The sequence below is a fragment of the Astatotilapia calliptera genome, chromosome 23, assembly GCF_964374335.1.
Source record: "Astatotilapia calliptera chromosome 23, fAstCal68.1, whole genome shotgun sequence".
NCBI lineage: Eukaryota > Metazoa > Chordata > Actinopteri > Cichliformes > Cichlidae > Astatotilapia > Astatotilapia calliptera.
The window spans coordinates 49,082,430-49,105,305 of record NC_137443.1 but is presented as its reverse complement, the minus strand read 5'-3'; the positions used below and the strand labels follow the sequence as shown (position 1 = coordinate 49,105,305).

General features: G+C 41.9%; 1 protein-coding gene and 1 non-coding gene across 4 annotated transcripts; both read right to left on the bottom strand.

The window, feature by feature from the left end:
• Window positions 1–6: 6 nt before the first annotated feature.
• Window positions 7–19,937, bottom strand: dhrsx (dehydrogenase/reductase (SDR family) X-linked). 3 transcript variants are annotated; one of them, XM_026158240.2, is made up of 7 exons: window positions 19,334–19,501; window positions 7,473–7,580; window positions 4,734–4,802; window positions 3,793–3,894; window positions 3,499–3,706; window positions 2,238–2,445; window positions 7–1,421 (listed from the first exon to the last, which is right to left on the bottom strand). In XM_026158240.2, the coding sequence occupies exons 1-7, from the start codon at window positions 19,431–19,433 to the stop codon at window positions 1,239–1,241; spliced, it is 978 nt and encodes a 325-aa protein (XP_026014025.1). In that variant the 5' UTR covers window positions 19,434–19,501; the 3' UTR covers window positions 7–1,238. The 3 variants fall into 3 exon arrangements, with proteins under 3 accessions (XP_026014025.1, XP_080153476.1, XP_026014010.2); XM_080297350.1 differs by lacking the exons at window positions 7–1,421; window positions 2,238–2,445; window positions 3,499–3,706; ... (2 more) ...; window positions 7,473–7,580; window positions 19,334–19,501 and adding exons at window positions 8,234–11,479; window positions 19,879–19,937; XM_026158225.2 differs by lacking the exons at window positions 7–1,421; window positions 2,238–2,445; window positions 3,499–3,706; ... (1 more) ...; window positions 4,734–4,802; window positions 7,473–7,580 and adding an exon at window positions 8,234–11,479 and having other exon boundaries at window positions 19,334–19,514.
• A 54-nt stretch (window positions 19,938–19,991) lies between these two features.
• Window positions 19,992–20,097, bottom strand: LOC113034434 (U6 spliceosomal RNA). The gene has a single exon (XR_003274178.2). It is a non-coding gene; the product is annotated as a U6 spliceosomal RNA (small nuclear RNA).
• Between the last annotated feature and the right edge of the window lie 2,779 nt (window positions 20,098–22,876).

Sequence of the window (22,876 nt, the reverse complement as noted above, 5' to 3'; positions counted from 1 at the left end):
CAATCCTTGATAGACCGAGACGTGACTTTTATTTACCATTTCAGAGATCAAATAACAGCACAGACAGCAGAAACATGGCTACATTGGTCCAAAGTGCGTAAACAGAGCAGAATGTACATAGTGTCCACAGGGTGGCGCTGTGAGCCTGTGACAGCGTCTGAGAGTTAACATGTAGGAGACGAGTTCATTACAGCAAACCAGACTAAAGCAGCAGTGATCATTAGTTTTACTAACACTGACAGGTTCATGTTTCTTTTATGGAGTCACATTCATGAAGCATTACAGTTACACTAAGTCTGTGGGTGAAGCCAACTCCACCCATTTACAGCCCGAGTTAAAGGCACTGCTCTCAGCTCCAAGTCTGACTGTACTCACCTACTCTGCAGTAAAACACATCAGTGTAGTACTTTATTGTGTACCTTTACTATTTAGAGGTCACCACAGCAGATCATCCTAACCTGTCAGTATCACCTGGCTCCCACCCTCCTTCACTGCATCCATGAACTTCCTCTTTGACCCTGGCAGCTGTGTTTGTCCAGCATATGCACGTCTCACCTCTAACGTTGTCCCAGCCTGAGCAGACAATATTCATTTACACTGGCATCCATCTTGCTCACTGCCAATGAAAATCACAGCGTACTGAACTCTGCCAGCTCCACCTCCGGCTCCACCTCCAGTCATTTCAGCGCCTTAAAGTGAGTGTTGTTGTGATTTGGTGCTATATAAATAAAACCGATAAAGCATACATCACTCCTGAGGCACGCTTTGCTCCTTTAGCAGCAACATCACAGCACACAGTGAAATATAAAGTGAAGAATAAATCAGTAAGAAGTCATTTACAGGCATGAACAGGTAAAGCTAAGGCACGAAGGCTTCATGTGAGCTCAGACCTTTCTACGTCTGTCTTTGTGTGGAATATTAATCATATTAAGGTGTGGTTTAAAAACAGGCACATGTGATGTCTGGTACATATGATGGGCCATGAGCTCGGGCCTACCACAGGCCGTGGATGTAATTGCTCCTTTGGTATAGTTATCTTTTTTGTCAGGTAAAGTTCAAATAGAGGTGGTTAAAATCATAACACAATGAACACGTCCATATGAGTAAAAGTTATATATGAAATCAAGCGTATTGTTGCAAAACTTTGAAATGTTTGGCTTCTGAAACATTGTTAGATAAGATTGTCCCAGTGAGGACTGAGGATGCAGAAGTATCCAGCCTTAAGGTCAGCTGGTGGGTCAGGCCTCCTGCAGACCCACCAGCTGGCAGCTCTTTTTCCACAGCTTGGCCTGTAGTTCAGAGTCGTAGGAAACACCCGCAGACTGCGTCTTCTGGCCGTTGTACAGGTAACAGCTACCCACCCCCTCCATCTCAGAAGCAGCTGCAGCATAGACGGCTGTAGAGGCTCCCTCTGCTGGAGTCTGAGCAAAGCACAGAACAACAACAGCTTCAAAAGTGAGTGTTTCCTCTCATAAAGATGCTTTAGAATACTTCAGCTGCAGCATGTCTGATTTCTGTGCCTGTCAGTGAACACATCATGTCATCATAACAGCATCACACAAAGTTTCACAACCATGTGGTTCAAACTGAACTGAAGGTTTAGTGCAGAACATCAGCCACACACACAGCTGCTGACCAGCAGCTTACACCTGCAGAGAGAGAGAGAGGGTGTGTGTGTGTGTGTGTGTGTGTGTGTGTGTGTGTGTGTGTGTGTGTGTGTGTGTGTGTGAATGAGTGAGTGTGTGAGTGAGTGATGATGAATATCAATGGACAACTCACTATTTATAACTGACAGAGGATCTCACTCTCTCTCACACACACACACACACACACACACACACACACACACACACACACACACACACACACACACGGTCTTTATATGCATCATTATCAGTATCGGAGATAAGAATTCACTCGCTGGGCCCACGTCCTCATTTTGCGGTTTGGGGAAGGCCTCGAAGGGGACTGGTGACGGCTCCTGGGCCTGGCAGATCCCCGTGTACTAAATAGAAAGGAAGAAGTTAAAGATTTGAGAACAAGGAGGGAGGGCGGGCACGTAAAGGAGAATGAACAGCTTGCAGAACTGGGGGAACCTCTGTAGATGACAGCTGGAAGGTTTGGAGGCCTGCTCCTGCTCCTGAAATTCCCAAACATAAACTCAAAAACATGAACAAAGAGTAATAATAACGGAGGAAAACCTTCCAGCTGAAGACGATGAATAACTTGGTCCTCACCCTGAACAATATCTTGGCTACTGGCTTCTTGAGCAGCTGCACCAGAGTCCACAGGTTATCGTACAGCGCCGTGTCCACCATTCCCGGGTCCACAGCATTCACAGTCACAGAGCAGCTGCTGGCAGTCAGCTGCTCCTGCAGGTAGTAGGTGAACAGGACCAGACCCAGTTTGCTTTGGGAGTAAGCACCATGGGAACTGTACTGGATCCTGGGAAGAAGAGGGTGAAGGGAGAATCAGAGTTAACCTGGCTTTTTTATATATCCCAAACTTCCCCAGAGTACTGCAGCCGGTACAGAGCTGAGAGCAGCTTTCTCAGCATCCAGGTCAGTGCTGCGTTCATGAAAACTCCGACATCCTATTATCACTCTTGTTATCTCGGGGTGAGAACATGCACTCTTCCCAACTAGAACACAAACCAACAATTCCTGTGAACAAAAACCTTAAATGTCTGAAATTCAACAGTCTTCTAAAAGGCATCGTTGCTGTGAGAGTGCTGCTCTCAGTCCTGTCTACATGTTCACACATCATCCCAGCCCATTATGTAACATACATCACAACCATGGAAACATTTAACACCATAAAAACACTTCAAAGAGTGTGTTGGAAATCATTTCCCTCGGGATGAATAAAGTATTCTGATTCTGATTTTTTTAACTTCTCCAGATTCTATAAAATTCAGTCCATAGACTGTTATGCACATGGTTTTAAATGCAGCCTTCAGCTCATAACCCTCCTTTGTCTCTGTCTGTGAACCTTATTTTGTTTCCTGTCCATTATTTGACCACATCCACGAGTTTGTGTGCTCCACATATTCAGCTTATCTAGTGTGCCTGTGTGCATTACCCCGTATCCTCACACAGTAATCCAACTAAGATAAAACCTTTGAACACGTGTGCCTCGTTTTTCCTACTCAGGAGCAGTAAGAGATGCTCCAACAGGCCCGCCGCTCTGTAGGCATGCTAAGAATACATGCTGGCTGAAATCAGGAAGCACAGTCTTCAGATGTGTCTGATTAAAGTCTGCAGCTACGCTGTGACCTGCAGCAGGATGTACCTTCTGTAGTTTGTTTTTAGTGGTGTGCAGGAGCGCTAACAGTGCTAACGCTGGGATCTAGGGGAATGAAGATGACAAAGTGTTCCAGTTTAAACATGACAGTGAAGTTGCAGAGTTCCTGTGTGATTATTATAAAATGTAATCACTCAAACTTTTTGTATTCTTTCAGACTCAGAGGGTTTCACACCCACTGATTGATCTTCTCACCTCCTGTTTAAGTCCTCCATGTCTATGACTCCTGCGTAATGTGTAGCAGAGGACATGTTGATGATTCTAGAGCAGCAGCCCGGTTTTCCTGACCTCTTCAGCAGATCAAGCAGCAAGTTGGTCAGCAGGAAGTGGCTCAGGTAATTGAGGCCCAAGTGGTACTCAAAGCCATCCTCTGTCTGTCTGTCAGGAACCATCATGGTCCCAGCTACGTGAAAGGAACAAGTTTAATATGTAGTAAACCGGTGCGTGACTTTGCAAAGACCATCATCAGTGTGCGTTTGTATAGCCTACCGTTATTAACCAGGACATGGAGGGGTAGACCTCTGTCCCTGAACAACCGCACAAAGTGTCGCACAGATTTCAGTGACGTCATGTCCACGAAGACAAACTCAGCTGCAGTAAGAAAAGAACAGCACTGAATCCTGACTGTCATCAGGTAACAGCAGTCAGTAGCTGCAGTGCATGTGACCTCTCGAGGTCACTGTGCACGCCACATCATACGCCCCACCATCAATAGGCAGAAATGATTGAGTTTGTCTCCCAGAAGTCCCTAAAGGTAGCAAACATCTCAACAAGTGAGGACAGTATGGAACATATGTACGACGAAGGGCTTTATACTAGTAAGCATTAGCACACACGCTCATTTCTTTACGTGTTGTTACACAGCAGGAGATGCTGGTTTGTCAGGATTTACATTTTGTATTCTGAGGGGAGGTCATGTCCGAGGTCAAACTGGTTTTAACACCCTCAATGTTGCCATGGTAATGGAGAAGAAAATGTGACATACCTGGTCCATAACACCGATTATTTACTGTTAAAGTATCATTTTTAGGAAGAAATCAGGATTATTGTCATTGACATTATTTTAGATTATCACTTATGTTTTGCTACAGGCTGGGATGACTGATACTCACCATGTGTAGGGATAAAAGGTGTGTGTGTTTTTCCAGTTAGGCTGGACTACACTAACAGTTTATTTTAACTTATTTAAGCCTGTGCCTGGGTCTACAGTCGGCTTTCATTTGCTCTCTGTGTCAACTCAGATGGGATCCTGTTATTTAGCTTTTCAGAGAGCAAATATCACAGCTGACATTATTTCATATATGTATTTATGATGTAAAGCATTGCCATGGTATAACATTTTTATCTGAAATTTGAGCTTTTATTTTGGAAGACCCACTTCCTGTTTCATAGACAATACTGAATGAGAGCTTCCGTGTTACTGGACTTACCGGTTCCTTCGGTCCCTTCTTCGTGAATCTTCCTAACAGCTGCTGCACCTTCTTCTCTCTCATTCCCAGCTGGAGATGATGAAGATCAAAGAGAGGCTTGGTGGGCAGATATCCAGCAGCTGATCCACTCAATGCTACAGCCTACACTCGCTAACAAAACCTTTGGTACGACTGATACTAATGAACACTGGAGAAAAAGCCAATCACAACGCGTCTATCAACAGGGGAAGGTAATATTCTGGTATTTTAGTCCGTCGTCATCAGGATGATGGAGGTAATGAAAAAATAATCTAGAGCAGGGTTGTCAAACATGACGCCCAGGGGCCAGAATCGGCCTGCCAAAGACTCCGATGGGGCCCACTGGATGGTTTTGGAATATGTTTAGGAAGTTATAGATTTTGGACTTTTAGCTGTATTTTCATGGGTTTTACAGCTTTTCCTGCTGATGAACACCAGTACCATGACCATTCATAGTACACCACAGTAATTAGATAAACAATAATTAAAAGACAGAAGAATTCATGTGGATTACTCTCCTGGGCGATGAGACAGCAGAACTTTCTATAATTTTACACATTTATTTGTGAAACAGATTTCTTTCAATCACTACAGCAGCATCTTGTAGTAAAAATGAGACGTACTGTTGAAATTGGACTTAAGGGGGTTAAAGGTGTAGTTTAGCGTATTTACGCTGACTGAAACGAGGGCATCACTGATTCAGCCCACTTAAGATCAAAATGCTGTACGTGGCCTGCAATATAAAATGAGTTTGACATCCCTGCTCCAGAGTTAGGGTTTGCAAAGTTTGTATGTTAATGTCTTTTCAGAAAGAATTTATTGTTGGAATTCTCATTTTGTAACAATCTTTAATCAGTAGTAAGGTGGCATGCATTGACACCAGGAACATTTAGTTAGCCCTATTGTGCTAGAAAAGTTAAAGATTTTAAATCCAAGTAAAGCGCTCAGTTGGTCCTGCATGAACTGTAGATTCATTCTACAGGGTGGCCATTTATAAGGATACAGCGTAATAACATGGGAATGGTTGGTGATATTAAAGTCCTGTTTGTGGCACATTAGTATATGTGAGGGGGCAAACTCCTCAAGATGGGTGGTGACCATGGTGGCCATTTAGAAGTCGGCCATCTTGGATACAACTTTTGTTTTTTCAATAGGAAGAGGGTCATGTGACACATCAAACTTATTGGTAATGTCACAAGAAAAACAATGGTGTGCTTGGTTTCAACGTAACTTTATTCTTTCATGAGTTATTTACAAGTTTCTCTTTGGTCACAGCCATTGACATGTCGAAGAGGTTAACACGTGAGGAGCGGATCGAAATTGTGTTGATATCTGGTGAACGCAGTAACTGGGTCATTGCAGCAGGTTTCAATGCAAGACCCCCTACGAGACCACCCATCTCCCATGCTACAGTCAGCAAACTGCTTGCTAGGTTTCGTGAAACTGGTTCAGTGTTGGATTTGCCAAAATGTGGACGCAGGAAAACTGTCACTAATGAAGATGTCTGTGAAGGTTCTCAGTCATCCAGGTCATCGTAGTCAAAGTTGAAGACGTTTCACCTCTCATCCGAGAAGTTTCTTCAGTTCTAAAGTCAAATGGTGGAGAGTCCCAGATATAAACCTAGTGGGAGTTTCCCCCCACAGAGGGACAAAAGGACCACCTGATGATCCTCTAATCGCCTGAGCCGAGGTGGGAAACTGGGCGTGGGTCCCAATCAGCCAGGGTTTCGGGTGAGCTCATTGTGAAACCTGGCCCCACCTTATCATGTGATTTCCTGAGGTCAGATGGCCCAGGATGTGAGTGGGCGTTAAGGCGTCTGGGAAGGATCTCAAAACTGGATTATAGATGACAGAGAGTTGGTGTCGTAAGCCCCGCCTCTGTTCAAAGATGGTCGCTCACAGTGGACATAGATGCTTCTTTCACTCCTCTTTCAAACCATCTGTCCTCTCTGTCCAAAATGTGAACGTTGGCATCCTCAAAGAGTGACCTGTGACCTTTAGATGCAGATGGACTGCTGAGTCTTGTCCTGTGGAGGTGGCTCTTCTGTGTTGTGCCATGCGCTTGTGAAGTGGCTGTTTGGTCTCTCCGATGTAGAGGTCTGGGCATTCCTCGCTGCACTGTACAGCAAACACCACATTGTTAAGTCTGTGTTTTGGAGTTTTTCACCTGAAAGACAAAACTCCAGACTTAACAATGTGGTGTATGCTGTACCTCCACTTGAGGAGTTTGCCCCCTCACATATACTAATGTGCCACAAACAGGACTTTAATATCACCAACCATTCCCATGTTATTACGGTGTATCCATATAATTGTCCCACCCTGTAGATCACTTCATTTTCATTAATACATTTAGCTGGCCTGTGGGCTACACTTTGAGAACCTAGGATCTACTGCCAGTGCAGATATGAAGCATTCAGCTCCATATATGGAAAGATTCCAGTGCTGTTTTGTGCAAGTCATTCAATAAATGAATATAAAAGGTCAAAAAGTTCATATTAAACACAGCTGCTGTTTAGTTCCATAGACAACATACAAAATATTTATAGCTCAAGTGGGCAGTAGGTTCCTTTTTACATAGTTGTACACACAGTTTTTGAGACCAGAGTCCCAGCCTGCGGGACATCTGAAACAATGCAACTTTAAGGCACTGCCACAACTAAGAAAAAGTATAGAAAGGGGAACTGACTGAGTGAAGGCATGTGATCGGACATTAGCCTACCTATGATAACATGCATGCCAAGGCTTGCCAGGTGTCTTGCTGTTTCAAAACCAATTCCTCTGGTACCCCCAGTCACAATGGCAACCCTTCCATTTTGCTTGGGTAAGACTGTGTAGGAGGAGAGAGGGGACCACATAAGAACATTGCACAATCTTTCATTTAAACTCTGGCGAGGTTCAGTAACGATGAGGTTTAAGACAATGCTGGGACAAAAGTCTTCCGTGACTGATCTATTAACAGTCATCTGTAAATATGCAGCAGCAACACAGCATTCGAAGAATCAACAGAACAGAATTACAGTGAGTGCAGATAAGGCTATACACACTTTTGTAAGTCAGGTGATTTACAAGAAGCTTTTTCTATAGTTACTCAGCTGGTTTTGTATAGAACTTAGAAACATATCTGAACTTAATTATGAATGCAATGACATGTCATTCTACTTGACTGCCACTGGGAAATACAATGACCAATTACCCAGGCCAGTGACTGACATTTTTTAATAGTGTAATGAAGAGCATGACATGTGGATTTCTTAGATCAATTTTCACAGAACCTTTCTTGTAGCGCTCGTTAAGAAATAAATACCAGTTACTCTGCTTTGTTTTGCTTGTAACCCAGGAAAACAGCAGGAATATATGAAACCTATGAAATGCACCGCTCCAGAACAGACTGGTGAAATCCGTTTGTATGACTGCATTGCATTTTCAAATATTGAACATTGTTCCCATGCAAAGTGAAGACATCAAGCAGCCAGACAAGCAAAACCTTTACTCACATTTATTATCAGTCAGTTCTGCAATATGTGGACAAGTATTTACAAAGTACATAGCCTGAATGACACTTGAGGGGACAAAAGGACAACTAAACATCAGAGTATACTAGGAAGTCACAACAACTGATCGGTGAGGTAAGATGCGCCCAACTACTATCAAAGGTTTCTGTAAGTCTGCCGAGGCATTCGTCCCCCAACATACAAACCGGAAGATTTTCACATGGTTAATGAGTTTAAAATATTCTATTTTAATCTGTACCATGATCTTCTCCTAACCATTGCAATGTAGTTTTGGTACATAAATCTCAACAGCAACTGAAAATTAAATTTAACAGCAAATAAAACATTGTTGTTTCAGACTGTCTAAACTGATCACCCTAGTGGTATTTCTTAAGAGATATTTATGAACCAATAATTCACACGTTTCCTTATCACATAATATCATGTTTAAATGTATGAAGTTTAAAGAGATATAATTAATCATTCCAACATTGGCTTGTGGTACATGCAGTGTCACTTCACTGGTGGGAAAGGAGTCTGATCCTAAGCAAGCGAGTGACGGCGACTAGATAGTTAGGCTCACCTCAGTGCACAGCTTGGGCACTGGAACCAGTTTCCTGGCCTGTACTCTGTTCCACTCTGTACTTACTCTAAATGAAAAAGAGGATGGCAGAGTGTGCTTGTAGCCCTTACTGTGGAATTTCCATGCCCACATGGGCAGCAAATGTTTTACCTGGAGAGGTGTGTTTGTGCACTACGCTCCCCCACCGAGATGTGTACAGGTGAGACCATCAAGCAAGACTTTGGGAATGGCCACAAATTTAAAAAACAAAACAAACAAACAAAAAACAGCTGACACATTTATAATAAAGACAAAACACAATATTGCTACATAAATGATAAATCTTTCTTCTGTAACCTTCCACTTCATTTTAATACAATAGAGTTTCTGTGCAGATTTTGAATGCATAAGGACATCCGCTCTGTAAAGAAGAAATGTGTTTACAGCAGTTAACTTAAAAGCTAAAGTGTCCCATATGTTATAAAGGCTGAAAACGTTGTCCCTTTATGCCACCAGTGGCTTTTCAGCCTTTAGAACCTCAGCCTTTAGCAAAGTAAATAAAGTTCTTTCAAACCTCAGTCACTTTAGTGCTGAGCCAAACTAGAGTTGGTTTCCAAAACAGTTTCAAATTCATCCTCACAGGGTTCAGGCTCATAGTAGCTCCGAGAGTTCTCATACAGGAAAACCTGCATATCCACTAGAGCTGAAGGTATGCGGTTTCTTTTCCCAGAAAGAAAAGTACCTGATGAGCTGAACAACCTATGACAAGGAACACTTGTGGCAGGAACGCACCAATACTTCTGGAGCACCTTAGGAAGTGTGGGGAACAAAGGTGCATGGTTCGACCACCAAAGCAAAGGGTCTTCATTCAGACCTAGAACCCTCTGTGACTTGTAGTTGCTCAGCTCCTCTACTACTTGAGCATGTAGCTCCTCCTGGCTCTGGTCTGCATCTGACTGGCAAAATATGGCAGCCAAAGGGTTGTCTTGAACTGAAGTGCTGGCAGAAGATTCACCCAGAAATCCCAGTTTTTTGCAAGGTGGCTCATCAGACACCAAAGAAGAATCATCAAGGCCCGATTGCTCCGAAATCTGCTTCTCAAGGATTGCTTTGGCCTCTTCAATAATAATACTCTCAACTTTGGAGCGTTCTTGGGTGGAAAGAAAAGGCAGTTTCTTATAACGAGGATCCAAAAATGTAGCAATGTTGAGGAATGTTGCGATCTCTTGGGATAACTGTGAATTCTGTGAATATGTGCTTGACAAGACCTTGGAGATGAGCTCTTTGCTCATGCTGATCTCTTTGAGATCCCCTTCCTTAATTTTGAGGGTGGTGTTCAGCAGCATATGAAGGACAGGTCTCACCATGCTAATGGTTGGATACTTACAAGAAGTGATCATGTTTGCCACAACTTTAAAGGGCTGGAGGACTTCAATCAAGCCCTCCAACAAGGCCCAGTCAGAACCACTGAAGGTGAAATGATGGCTACTGGAACTCTCTATAAGTGTCATACTTATAACAGCCTGTTGCTCTTTCAGTCTTTGTAGCATTGCCAATGTACCAAACCATGACCTGTCCTGGTCTGTGATGAGTGTACACTGAGCAAGGCCATGTTGCTTCTGCTTTTCTCGTACTGTATACATTGCAGATTCTCTATAATGATCGACAAGCTTGCGGCAGCATCCCAAAAAGCCACTCACTCGTGGCAGCTGGAAGGCTTCAGCCATTGCATGATTGATTGTGTGTCCAAGGCAGGGCATTTCCACTGTCAGATCCAGGAGGGAGCATGCTTTCACCACATCCACCGAACCATCTGTGGTAGCCCCAATGACTTTATGAGTTATCCCCCACTTCACAAAGGCTTCATACATGGCTCTGGTGATATTCTCAGCTCTGTTGTCCTCTTGTACTTCAAAGGTTTTAAGGCATTTGTTGGTCACCGAGAAGCCAGATGCACTGTTGTAATTGATTGAATGCACAGAAAGTGAAATATATGTTCTGTTTTGTGTTTGGCTTTGCCACAGATCTGTAGCAATGCCACAATTCATAACTCCACTTAGCTCATTAAAGACCACATTTTGGGTACGGCAGTACATTTGAGGAACCATTTTGGCTGCGAGGTCACTTTTGCTTGGAGGAGAATATCCAGGGTCGACAATACCGATTAAATTCTTGAACGTAGGCTCTTCAACTGTACATACAGGATATAACCCCTCACAAATGAAGTTGATAATAGCTACTGTCAAATCATTGTGTCGTTTGTTTTCAGAGTCTAAGCTCTGCCTTAAATAGGTTTCCTGGGACTGCTGCTGTGAAACTGTAGGCTCAGTCTTTATCCGAGAAAACGCCGTAGCAAAAGCTTCCCGCATCTGATCTGTGTTGCTTTTCACAAACTCACTGAACTCTATGGGATGGTTCTTTTCAAGGTGGTATGACAAGTTTGAGGTGTTTCCGGAGTAGGCAATTTGGCTCATACATACACGACAGTAAATCCTTTTCCAGTGTAATATGCAGCCATCTGCATCTGTGTCAAAGCCAAAGTACTTCCACACTTTGCTTTTGGCACGTGGGTGTGCGACCAGATTGAGGCCTGAGCACGAAGGTCCTGAACTTTTACCCTCCATTGGCTCCTTAGGTATAAAGTCCATCAGGATGGCTTCTCTTATCGAGAACCTAACAAGAACAGTGAAATAAACATTTGATTTTGGTGATAAAAACATTTTAAGCGTTTGAGAACTGGATTTTACAATTCTCCCAACAAGTAACATGCAAATGAGCAGATAAAATATCTGGCTAAGATAGGAATTTGCATGATGGTTACCACTGATACTGAGGTTTGCACAAGTAACCCTAACATAACAATGCCACATGAGACACTACATGTACACTATGCAATCCTGCTCTCAAAACTGACAGATTTAACACTGCCTCTGAAGCTGGATTTAAGAAATAACTGTTTAAAAGTTCACATTTTTAGAACTGGTTTAGCACCATCTTGAGTTAGTACAGAATATCAGGTCACCAGGTTGGTTGGTTATTTGCAACTGATAGACCCACATTAGATTAACAAAAACTTGTTGTTGCAGCCAGGAGTAATTAAAAAAATTACCCTTTGAACACATTTTTTAGTTTTAGTATTCTTGTTTTCGTCACTAGCTTACATAAACTTATAGAAGTCTGTTAACCACAACCAACCAACTCTGTGATGTCACATCCTGTACTGGCACAGGATAGTGCTAAGCATGTTCTAAAACCTTTAAGCACTTATTCTTATTTAAGTGTCACATCTATGTCAGTTTTTGACAGCGCATCCTCCATAGTGTAAATTAACCTTTACACAGTGTTTCATGTCCACTTTAAACCTACCTTCAATAAGTCGATTATGTTGCTGCCCTTTTAGGTCGCCACCAGAAATATTAGTCAATTAAACAAATTACTCATATCTAATTTGTTTACCACATCATTTAACTGCTGGTTTTACTACACTACGGTTCCACCCACAACTATTTGGCAGCCACATCGTATCTAACGCAAGACCAATAACAGCCAAATGGAGCTGCAGTTCTCCAATATTTGGCTGTACAAAATAAATGTTTGTGAGTCAGAGTACTCAGACATAACCATTTAATTACAGGAATGACAAATTATAAACAGGCATATTAACATTAACCTTAAGGAATGAAGGCTATCGGTTGCAAATACTGCTAAAGCATGGCGCATTTAATGTGTGTGAAATGCTGTTCACATTCCAAAGTGGCACATGTGACGTGACACGGTCAATTCACACGCTCTTCAGCCGAATCCTTCAACTACGTTCACGTTCTTGGAACCAAATTTCAAGTTTGTGTAATGGTTGTTTAGCCCTGGTGAAAATGACTGCCACAGGTCGCGCTAATTATATAAACACACTTCTCAAACAAATTAAAGGGACACTTTTTAATCAGAGTACAGCACTAAGTCAATTAAACTTCTGAGACATTGATATGGTCAGTTAAGTAGCCGAGAGGATTGTCAATCAGCTTCAGCTGCTTTGGCATTATTGAAATTAATAACAGAAAAAAATACTGTTTAACTTTGTGGCCTTCTATATACTTCCTCTTCTATATACATTTCCTGTTGGTTACTGGGACACTTTGATTGCACTACTTTAGTACTGATGACTTTTTATAAATTGAGCACAATATACACAGTTTTTTTTTCTCATTTTTGCTATAGTTTATATATAAAAATAAATACATATCAAGAACAAAGTTATGAAAACAAAAAATTAATTTTAGGTGGTTTGAAAGGATTTTGTGCAACCTTTTATTTATAAATTGAGGTCTACATCTAGAAAAATGGCTTTCAGTTTCTTTGTGGTTTTATTGCACTTTTTAGCAATTTATTTAGTTACTATGAACTAAAGTTGATAAAATTAGGATTAATAAAAAAAAATGTAATACTGATGTAGAACAAATTCCATCCATCCATTCGCTTCCGCTTATCCTTTTCAGGGTCGCGGGGGGCGCTGGGAGGAAGCTGGAGTACCCGGGGAGAACCCACGCAAACACGGGGAGAACATGCAAACTCCACACAGAAAGACCCCGGCCTGATGGTGGAATTGAACTCAGGACCTTCTTGCTGTGAGGCAACAGTGCTAACCACCGTGCCACCCATGTAGAATAAATTGAAATGCTTAAATAAAAAATAATTTTAAAAAAAACATAGCACTACAGCGTGTAACAATGCAAAGATAAGCTCTGGTGGCTTTTGGTGGTGATTTTATCGTAGATGATGAAGAGTTAACTAGAGACTAACCGACTGTTGCTGTCATCAGTAGTTGGTACCAGACACACTAGTTGCTTAATTTAATTGTTAAAATTTTAATTGATGCCCAATACAGGTAAATTATTGTGTCCATCTGCCATTTGGTGGCAGCCATTTGTCACCAGATGCCACAAATGGTGAAATGGTTAATATTGGCCTGATGTTTTTGTCATATATAGCGAATATTAGCTTCCACCTTTCCTGGATGGGCTTTCAGTCATTTGGGAAGGGTTCAGAGTATAGCTGCTACTAGGGCTGTTCGATATAACCATATATATCGGATGACGATATAAAAACGTCCATCGTTTCATTTTACGCTATCGTTTGTTTCGTGGTGTCGCAAAATAAACTGTTTACGGCAATATTTTTTCATGGTTTTGATGGTCACTGTAGGGGCTGTATTAATTTCTTTCTCTTATATTTAATATAACCACACTACGGACGGACAAGCGCCTGTTTTTATGCGTTGTCGTTAGCAACAACGACGGTAACAGCATCGCATGTCCGCTTGTTTATGTTCCACATAAACCTTTCACAATAAAGCTCAAGATCCTGTTGAGACTTTTCAAAATAAACTGAATCACGTGAAAGAGCAGATTATTTACGGATGAGAAGTAAAAAGAGCCGCCAGGTGCTAAAAAATAAACCTCAGACTCAAACGTTAGAACAGGCTTCTCCCCGCAGCACGCCGTGTAAGAAATACTCACAAAGAAAACAACAGCTGTTACAACTTCTGTCTAAAAACGTATCGTTTCATGCATCGGTTAAAACACTCGACTCCAGCTACACGACGCACAGCTGGAAACACTTCACGCAAGTCGAGCTGCTCAAGATTCACAGAATTTACAGGAAATGTTACATTTCTGTGATTTATATCGTTATCGGACGATAGATGTCTGATATCGGGATATGAGGTTTTGGTCATATCGCACAGCCCTAGCTGCTACTGCTCCACATTGAAAGGAAACAGCTAAGGGTGTCCTCTTCTGGATAAGGTGTTCCAGCCCTGCATGTCCTACTGGGAGGAGGCCCCGGAGTAAACCCAGGACACACTGGAGAGTGTGTATCTGTTCCCTGGGAACATCTTGATGTTCCTTCAGATAAGATGGAAGAAGTGGCAAGAGGGAGGTCTGGGATTCCCTGCTGCTGTCCCTGGGACAGACTTCATGAGAGTGGCCTGAGGGTCCGAGGTCCTCCAGCGGATTATGTGCTTACTGTTTGGCCCTGTGGAGCCTAATTAGCATTTGCCATAGAATTTTGGAATTGTCACGTCCACTAGTGGGGCTCTGTGGTTTTCAAAGCAGCAGCCGTAGTACCTGCAGCACTCAGTACACGTGAAAGATGTAAAAGGGTCTGGAAATACTGCGGAGAACGTGCAGCATTCGGCCGTGGGTCAGTGAGAGTTTGGTAGGGTATATCCATGGAGCAACGCACCGATCTCTACAGGCTGGATAACAGCACTCAGACTACCCTAGACCCACTGTCAAACCCTATGCAGTTAGTTCTAGGTCCCACCTGCTGCAAGGAAATGCTCAGTCTTGTGTCATTTCTATCAACCCACTCCATATCAGTATAGATTTATTTCCCCATTGAGACCTGATGTGTTTTCAAAGTGTTCCTTTAATTGTTTTGTATCATTATTATATTATGATGTAACAACAATGAGCTGAAGATTAGAAATATACATTCCCTTGAATTTTTTTAATTGAAAATTGCCGATACATTATAACTACATTTAAAAAAAGAATAAGAAACAATATTTATATTGTGCCAATATAATCTGCCCTGGTCACTCCATCTGTGACCAGCTGAGCTGGAACAATTCTTCTTCTATCCAGCTACAGTTTGCTAGCTGCCACAGCAATGATTACCCAGCAATTACCTGATAGCCACTGAACTAATAGTTAAGTGTCTAATGTTAATGTGTGCATCATCCAGGTTAACATTTAAGATAACTTCAATGTTGCTGAAACGGGAGCTTTACAGACCTCTAACATTCCTCTTAAGCTGTTTGTATCAATATTGATGCAAAGTATCGTAATTCTGTATTCATTTTCGTATCAATAAATACTGGAGTAACATTTTTTTCTTGACAATCCTACTGTGTAGATGTCTAAAGCCCCGCCTCCAACCTGAGCAGTCTCTCAGATAAACTCATCTCTAATCTAGCACACATGATTACAGATGATTTATTGCAAATATCCAACAAATCTTGATTTCGTCACCAGTAACACTGATGTTCAGAACTACAATAAAAGTCTGTTTTTAAAAGTGAATATTTGGCTCATTAAGATCAGTTTTGATCTTTTGTAATGCTGCTGGATATTCCCAAAAAAAGGAATGCAACAAATCTGTCATTAGTCACGCACTCGGTGAGATTATGTGGGTATAAAACCCAGATCTGCATCTCCAGAAACACTTCCCTCTTTGTCTTACAGTGTAATGCATTAGTGATTTTCCACTCTATGGTCACATGCTTTATTCACTAAAATTAAATTACTAACACTGCTCCTTTGATAAATGGGTTTTCAAAAACCTCTAGCTGTAACTCCACCTGTCTACATACTTTTGCTATGATTTTGAAAAAACAAATAAAAACAAACATTTTCTGGCGATGAGAAGTTCACCTGAAAAACCACCTCAGTGTAGGGAATGGAAAAATGAAACACTGGGTTAGATCATGGTGAAGTCAGCTGTGTAAGTCCACTATGGAGCAGCAGTGGTCACACGTGGCAGCTAATCACGGGTACACAAAGATCTGCTGGAGCTCACAGCACGAATCACTGGGATCTTTTCAGATATGTTAAAGTACTACAGCTGATGTTCCCCTGCCTGCTGAACTCCACTTTAACCCAGGAGTTCTGTCTGGGTTAAAAATAAAAGTTTGGATTCACATATACTATTATTTCATTACATGTTATATAGTGGTGCAACGGATCACCGTTGATCCATAATACGAACCGATCCCACTCCACGGTTCGGTACACACATGATCCGAAGATAGGAAACAGAAGAAAAACAAGTATGTGTAAGGTGGCGTGGTGGGTCTGTCAAGTGGTAGTTATGGTTAGCGCTAACAGTCCAAGTGGAGGAGCAGAGGAGTTTAACACCCGCCGGCCAGCCTTCTACCTTTAAAAACCCGCCTTCCAGCCAAATGGCTGGTAGGCTTTTAGCTAGGCTTTAGCTTCAGCCAAGTGGAAGCTAAATTGGCTAGTCATTCATATGTAAATTAGGTTGTTACCTGGGAATTCTGGAGGGAGGGGAGTGGGGGTGTGTGGATGAGGGGGTGGGGGAGCTGCTAAAAGCTGTGAACTTCCTTTTGTGTTCATCTTGATGCATTCTCAATCATCCAGGGAAATAAATCTCCAAAAGTCACCAACTTGGAGTGTTTCAGTTTGCCATCTTAGGGAGAAATCAACACACGTGGGTGTATGTCCTTTGTTGCTGAGATTTATTGATAAAAACAGTATAAAAAACCAACCATTTGTACACATATTTACAAATAATAATAAAAAGTGAGTGAGTACATTTCAACATTTTCAGCAATCACTCACAATCCTGGCACTGCCGTGGTATCTGTAGTCTGCATTTACCACATGTGTATCTGTAGCAGTGAACACGTCGCACAGTGGCATGATTGTTCTTGCATTTGTGTTTGACCTGACACGTGGCTCTTTTTCCAGGGCTAGGTGTGGAGGGTTGTGTCCAAAGCAACTGTTCTTTTCTTGCCTTCTTCGCAGCTACATGAGAGCGAGCCAACTCTCTTGCAAGCTCCACCAGGAAGTCCACCCGTCTTTCCTTCGTCCCGGAGCATGCTTGATACAGCACATGTGCATTCAGTGCTGCCATGTCAATCATGTTATAAAACACGGCAACTGGCCAGCGCCGTGTTCCTCTGCGGACAGTGTACTCCCGAACCATCTGGTCCATCACATCCACGCCACACTTTGTTTTGTTGTAAAGGGTGACAGTGTTTGGCTTCCTTTTGGTAGTGTTATCAGTCTGAACCACGCTGTGCATGCTGCTAAGAATATAGACTGTCTTCTTCCATTTGGCTACAGATACACATGTGGTAAATGCAGACTACAGATACCATGGCAGTGCCAGGATTGTGAGTGATTGCTGAAAATGTTGAAATGTACTCACTCACTTTTTATTATTATTTGTAAATATGTGTACAAATGGTTGGTTTTTTATACCGTTTTTATCAATAAATCTCAGCAACAAAGGACATACACCCATGTGTGTTGATTTCTCCCTAAGATGGCAAACTGAAACACTCCAAGTTGGTGACTTTTGGAGATTTATTTCCCTGGATGATTGAGAATGCATCAAGACGAACACAAAAGGAAGTTCACAGCTTTTAGCAGCTCTCCCCCCCGGGCTAAAGCTATTACAGAAGCTGTTGGGGTGTTTAGCTGCAGACGGGAGGCCGTATTCTGTTGCGCAAAACAAGGGGTTTAAACTATGATGGACGTGCTTGAGCCACGCTGTGATATCCCGTTTGCGTCCACTTCAGTGGCAACATCGTTCCAAGCATGTATGAGCAGGAAAAGTTTAAAGTTATGGCTGAACTGTCCCAGGCATCTTCTGTTACCCAACTACTACAAACGGGTGGAGCTCCAGGGCAACGGAAAGCTACGTGACCGCTCATTATATCACAGCAGAGTGCGATATAACGAGCGGTGTGTATTACTGCAGGGTCGACCTTACATTATAAAGCGCCTTGAGGCGACTGTTGTTGTGATTTGGCGCTTTATAAATAAAATTGAATTGAGTGGTAGATACAAAGACTGTACTGCCCCTTATTGTACCATCATTTTTTTTATAATTGCGTGGAATGAGTCTTGAGCTGAATGTTTTTAACAGGCAAAAATACTTCAATAAGTAAATGTTACATTTTTGTCTTTTTTCGCAGATCCGTAAAATTGATCCGAACCGTGAGATTTTGGATCCGTTGCACCACTAATGTTATATAAATATAGTTTAGTTCGGACTAAAACAGCTGGTAAAACATGCTTCAGAGAGCCACTTCTTATTACCTCTGTCACAGTTTTAATGGGCCCAGGCTGTTACAGCTCCACAGGCTTTTCTTTGCATTTGTAAAGACAAAGCGGCTCTCATGTCACACCTTTACCACAGTGCCTATGAGCTCAGTGGGGTATGAAGCTTGTCCCTGGGGACATTAATGCACGTCAATAGAAAAAGCATAGAAACGTGCGTGTAAAGGTCAGTGCATTCACCATCACAGGAAGTGTACAAACATGAATCAGTGTAAGAAATAAAAACTAATGATTGATAATGAAAATTAAATGAACCTCCTTTGAAAACAGGATTGCTCTGATGCGATCTGAGTCCCCTTTGTGTCACAGCCCGCGCAGGAGCCCACGAGGAGACGGACTCACCGTAAGAATCATCTCAGTTTAATCTCATCCCAGCATAAAACCGTTTGCGAGTTAGAAAACGCTACTTTAACTGCTGTTCAGCCGCAAACACACGCACCGCACGGCTCTGGCTGAAATCACATCTTCCTCACACTATCGATCGGAATTACGGACTAACGAGTACTTCAAACTCTCCGTGTCCTGTTCTTGCAGCTGACCGAGCAGTTCTATACCTGCAGGCGCTTCTGTCGACGACGACACGACATCAGTACCGCACATGGTGACAAATATGCATCAGGCACAAACCAGCAGACACAGAGCTGTGTAAGGGACTGACCTGGGAGCGTAAAGGAGCGGTTGAAAATTTGGTAGAGAAGAACTTTAATTCCGCATAAGTACAGTTTGAAGAGAGGCACCAGCACCGACTGAAGAGACATCCTTCTGCTTCCCACACCGAAACGCTTCCGAGTCCGAGTGCGCTTCCGTTAATGAGTCCGTGTGGACGCCTCACTGGGATAAGTCTGTCAGTGGTTCCGCCCTCAAGAAGTTTTGACGCAAAGAGGGCGGAACCAAATGAGCTGAAACGCATTTTCTCCGCTAAAGCTGTGAACAGTGTTTAGTTTGAACAGCCACGTCAATGCATCTGCTGTCGTTATGTCAACAATAATAACAGTATCGGTACTTTGTAGTTTCTGATGAAGAGGCTGTGAGCTGTTTGGTGGCCTTATTCAGACGGTATATTTATTGGGCCATAGCAGCGGGGTTAAAGTAGGGGCAGAGATGAGGTGCAGACCCGCCACATGTCTATTGGTATCAACATTAACAACAATGAAAATAGAATACACAATAAAACAATATGTCCCAGTGGGGGGACAGGGGTACCTTGACACAGAGCCTCTGAAGCATAGTGTGGTTTGTTTTTTGTCACATGCACTGGAGCTTCACAGACCGTCACTACTAATAACTAGGTTACACATCAGCTAAATGTCAAAGTCATATTTTCCACCAGCTTAACGAATTTGCGTGTCATCCTTGCGCAGGGGCCATGCTAATCTTCTCTGTATCGTATCCAATTTAGCGTACGCGCTTGCCGAAGCAAGCACACCAGCTTAACCAAACTCGCCATAGTAACCGAAATTTCTATTCCTTGGCAGACAATAACCAGCTGGAAGAAATACAGACAATAAAAACATGTAAAACTTGCTGTATTAGTGAGGCTCAGATATTTTCTGTTGTTGCTGAGGGAGCTTTACTGTGACACAAGACTGTAATCTATCACATGATAGTTTAGACTGAAACATCTTTCTGAATGACTCAATTCTATTCAATTTTATTTAAATAGCACCAAATCACAACAACAGTTGCCTCAAGGTGCTTTATATTGTACAGTAGATCCTACAATGATAGAAGATACAGAGATATTTGTTTTATAAACGCGAACACTAAACATGGACCGATCCGATATTACGTATCGGTATCGGTCCGATACTGACCTAAATTACTGGATCGGATATCGGAGAAAAATAAAAAATGTAATCCGATCCATTAAATATCACGAAAGCACCTCACAAAACTTGCAACACGCCGTAACTCACCTCAGAACGTTAGCACGTTGGAGCATATGCATCACGTGATAGAGCGGCTGTGGCATGCGGGACCTGTCGGTGGTCTGGATAGCATGTGGAGCTTCGCTAGCAACCCGGCATTTCATCTCCGACAAAGTTATCCCCGAGAGAAGTAAAGCAAGTGTGTAAGTCCATCTCTGAATGTTTGTAAAGCATTCCTGTGTTAAGCTTACCAAACGATATATGGAGCGACTGCCTCTTCTTGCTGCTACTTCAATCATGAAACTGCTTAACGATCAGCTGATCGGCTTTTCTGTCGCGAGCCCGTGTCTCTAGTTTGCTTTTGGCCCACTTTGCACCAGAAAGAGGAAACCAGCGGCTGAACAACAGCAGCACATTTAAGCTTGATCAGCTGTTGTTAGAATTTATTTATTATTACTTTCTACTCGAGGATCTTTTTCTACGTAGCTGAGGGATGGTAACTGTGCAGGGGCGGATCTAGCAAAGTTTAGCCAGGGGGGCCGATAGGGCATGAACAGGGAAAAGGGGGCACAAAGACATACTTTTCTTTCTTATTCTCATTTAAAATGTCTAGCTTTTAATAAATAATTATCTGACACCCAAAGTTTTAATTTGATGTAAAATGAATAGAAGTCAATTACTGTATATAGTGACTATTAAGTCTAATATATATACCCTAGTAAGCTATAGTACTTTTTCCTTTGGGAAGGTACCATCTGTGCCGTCTGCAGTTCTGTAGAAGAAAGATGTTGAATCTATTTAATATTTCTTGAAAAATAATTGATTTCTGTGCATTTTTTTCACACTGCATCAAATTAAGGTTGATTACGTTGATTAAGCATCATGAGGTGGAGTGTGAGGGGTGGTTCCCTATTTTTTATTTATTTATTTTTGTTGTTGCTGGGAGTTGGAACCCTATTAGTTAGGTTGCTTAATATTTATGCTAAGTACTCTTTAAAATACCAGAATAGGGAGGATGGTGTAGGTCTAAGTTTATTAGATTGATCAGTATTGCTGCACTATGAAATATTTTTTTTGCATACAGGTATAACAGAATAGCTTTAGTGTAGTTGTTGTTTTAAACTTGAGTATGAACTTATACAAAATGCAGCAAGATATTAAAAAAACAGTTTTGTTGATTAAAACACACTATATCGGATTCATATCGGTATCGGCAGATATTCAAATTTATGATATCGGTATCGGTATCGGACATAAAAAAGTGGTATCGTGCCATCTCTAGTTCACACAGAAAAGCCTCCATGGACATCTAGTTTATCTCTCAGATAAACTCATCTCTAATCTAGCTCCTCCTGGTTCGTTCCAACAAAAGCACACATGATTACAGATGATTGATTTATTGCAAATATCCAACAAATCTTGATTTCGTCACCAGTAACACTGATGTTCAGAACTACAATAAAAGTCTGTTTTTAAAAGTGAATATTTGGCTCATTAAATCAAAGGCCACCGTAAAAGGCCAATCAGTTTTGATCTTTTGTAATGCTGCTGGATATTCCCAAAAAAAGGAATGCAACAAATCTGTCATTAGTCACGCACTCGGTGAGATTATGTGGGTATAAAACCCAGATCTGCATCTCCAGAAACACTTCCCTCTTTGTCTTACAGTGTAATGCATTAGTGATTTTCCACTCTATGGTCACATGCTTTATTCACTAAAATTAAATTACTAACACTGCTCCTTTGATAAATGGGTTTTCAAAAACCTCTAGCTGTAACTCCACCTGTCTACATACTTTTGCTAACAAACAGACATTTTCTGGTCTTCAGCAGATTCATTCTCCACATCTTTGGCTGTAGTTCAGCAGGTCACCTATTAATCACATGCTTGGTGTTTAGCCTACCACCTACACTACAATAAAACTGAAATGGCTATTCAGTAGTGATGGCCTAATGAAGCTTGAGTTAAGTTTTCAATACAGTCTGCTTTGGTGCCATCATTTTGGCAAAAACATGAAACGCAGCTTGAATCTACAAGTTCAATGAACTGCCCGCTCTCAGAGCTCAGTTAGCAGGTTCTGTTTGATATAATGTGACCGTTCTGAGTGATCATTGAACATGGATTTGATTGAACAATGATGTGATGTCCACTCGACTAATGAATCATTTTAAAGAAGAAACCTTCCTTGTTTGATCAGGTGTCTTGCTGTGTTCTCCCTTTGCTTGATGAAATTTGTAAAGATAACAGATAAATAAAACATTACATATATTACAGTACAAGACGCTGTTATAATAGGTTGGGAGTAATGCTTGTGCTGTGAGGTCCTTGTAAT